This window comes from Camelina sativa, chromosome 3 (genome assembly GCF_000633955.1).
Source record: "Camelina sativa cultivar DH55 chromosome 3, Cs, whole genome shotgun sequence".
In the NCBI taxonomy this organism is placed as follows: domain Eukaryota; kingdom Viridiplantae; phylum Streptophyta; class Magnoliopsida; order Brassicales; family Brassicaceae; genus Camelina; species Camelina sativa.
Genome location: NC_025687.1, coordinates 4111649 through 4113758, shown reverse-complemented (window position 1 = coordinate 4113758; position 2110 = coordinate 4111649). Strand labels below are relative to the sequence as shown.

The 2110-nt window shown below is 37.3% G+C and overlaps 2 protein-coding genes across 3 annotated transcripts in view; both read left to right on the top strand.

Moving 5' to 3' along the window:
- Positions 1–295, top strand: part of LOC109124857 (tRNA pseudouridine synthase A-like) — a 9530-nt gene extending 9235 nt beyond the window's left edge. Inside the window, exon 8 of the mRNA XM_019239594.1 lies at positions 230–295. Within this exon, the coding sequence (XP_019095139.1) occupies positions 230–295 (66 nt within the window). The remainder of the gene's footprint in view (positions 1–229) is intronic.
- Positions 31–2110, top strand: part of LOC104768115 (tRNA pseudouridine synthase A-like) — a 3722-nt gene continuing 1642 nt past the window's right edge. Inside the window, exons 1-7 of one of the 2 annotated variants that reach the window (XM_010492048.2) lie at positions 31–123; positions 230–283; positions 524–606; positions 773–872; positions 1006–1068; positions 1515–1784; positions 2000–2060. In XM_010492048.2, coding sequence (XP_010490350.1) covers positions 542–606; positions 773–872; positions 1006–1068; positions 1515–1784; positions 2000–2060 — 559 coding nt within the window. In that variant the 5' untranslated portion in view covers positions 31–123; positions 230–283; positions 524–541. Of the gene's footprint in view, positions 124–229; positions 284–523; positions 611–772; positions 873–1005; positions 1069–1514; positions 1785–1999; positions 2061–2110 lie in introns of those variants that run through there. The other variant, XM_010492054.1, reaches the window with a different exon arrangement.

The following is a 2110-nucleotide window of genomic DNA, read 5'->3' as shown; positions in this document are numbered from 1 at the left end:
GCTAACGTTTGGAATTAGCGGTGTCACGCTCATGTAAAGGAAAAAGTATTTAGAGAGAGGAGCACACATGCCACATTGTTTTGAATATCATATGTTCCAATTGTAGTCTGGTTTACACATAACGTATACATTCTCATATACCTGTTATCGTATATGTTTGATGGTCTTTGAAACTACTAGGGACAGATATACTTGCATTCTCACTGGCCGTTTTGTTTTTAAAATGCAGTTACCACCGCATGAGCCTGATGTGGTCCAGAAAGCTGTCAACCATTTTTTACAGGTTAATATCTGAATGTTTTTCATATTATTAATTAGATACAATGTTTTTTTCTCATTTCAGGGGTTACTCACAAAATTATATCATCTAAGTTTTGATCTTGACAAAAGTTACTTCAGATTTGATGACATATTTATTTAAGTTTCTTTTCACTCTATTCTCCGTGCTGTTAACTTTCACTTACTTTGACCTATCTACTAGTATTCAACATCTCATTAAAATCCTTGCGTTGTTATTAAGCAGAAAAAAGAAGGTGATGTTATGGTGATTGATGTTCGCTGTGTCCCAAGAAACTATCATGCCAGATATAAAGCCCGGGAGCGCACGTAGGTATTCTCTGTCTATCTCTCATAGTAGAAGCCAAGATTAAGTTGTTCTATAGAATTTAGTGTTCCATATGTGTGTTGATTGTATATTAGAGTACGAGGGTATGCTTTGAAATATATTCCCTGCAATTGAAAAATTGATGATTTTTCATGACACTCACTGTAGATACTTCTACCGCATGCTATCGGGGTCGGATCCATTATCAATTCTTGAAAAAGACCGTTGCTGGCATGTTCCTGAGGAGCTAAATCTTCGCTCTATGCAGGTTTGCATACTACTGTATTGTCAGCATCCATATCAGCACTGATCCAAAAAAAATATTTTCCCTTGAAAGATGAGTCCTTAACCATAGTAAGAATAAAAAAACTCTAACGACATCATCAATGATTGGTGCACAGGAAGCATGCAAAGTTCTTGTTGGAACTCACGATTTTAGCTCCTTCAGGGCATCTGGTTGCCAGGTCAAATTTCTTTTTATGTTTTTGTTTAAACATCTCTATATGTCATACACTATCAATATGAAATGTTCTGAATGGTTGGACATATTCGTCACAACATCCCTGATAAATGCATTTTATTTGTGGCTTGATAGACCTTAATTATTTGTTTGTGTTTGTGAGCAAGTACGAATATATGATAACTCTAGCAGATTGATCTCTCATTAATCGTTTCTAGTATTCTCAGTCATCACAGCGCACCAAAGCACTCCCATAAATTCAGTTTTTATTGTAGTCAGTAGATGTTAATCTCGATTCTTTAAATTAAGATACATATGTATCCTTTCGTCTCGGTGATAGAGAAAAGGGAAGATAGCTTGTCGTCTGCATCTAAAAAGAAGTTATCATTATGTGTAGACTAGTGTTCTTCCAGAAACCTGTTAACTCTTTTGACGAGTTGTTTGTTATAGGCAAAGTCACCTGTGAGATCTTTAGATGAACTAAATGTTACTGAAGTACCATCAACTCCATACTTTCCATCTATCACGGAGAGGGCGTGGAGTAATCTAAACAATGGAGATCCTCTCGCATGTTCCAGTCAACCCAAGACTGAGACTGCTGGTGTTGCTACTAATGTTGGAGAAGCGGAGGGGTCTACAGATGGTGATTCTTTTGGTGCAAGGAGACGGCACCGCTGCTATGTAGTTACAGCGCGTTCCCGCGGTTTTCTGTACCACCAGGTTTGAGTTTTTTTATTCATTGTCTCTCTTGGTAGATCACGTGTATCAATTGTAGTCTTTTTATTGATACACATAGTAATAGTTGTCCACATATCCTCTTTTTGTTGTATGCGGAACTTCGAATAAGAAATGTATCAATTTGATTTGAAAATGAAAGGGATGAATTGTGATGCTCTTTGTGGTCTGTTGATTTCTAGTGTCTTTATGCTGTGCAGGTTCGACTGCTTGTAGGAGTACTAAAATGCGTTGGCACTGGAGAATTGACGGTTGCAGACGGTATGTTGCTGTCGCTTTCTTCAGAGAGTTTACAGTTATAGGTTTGATTA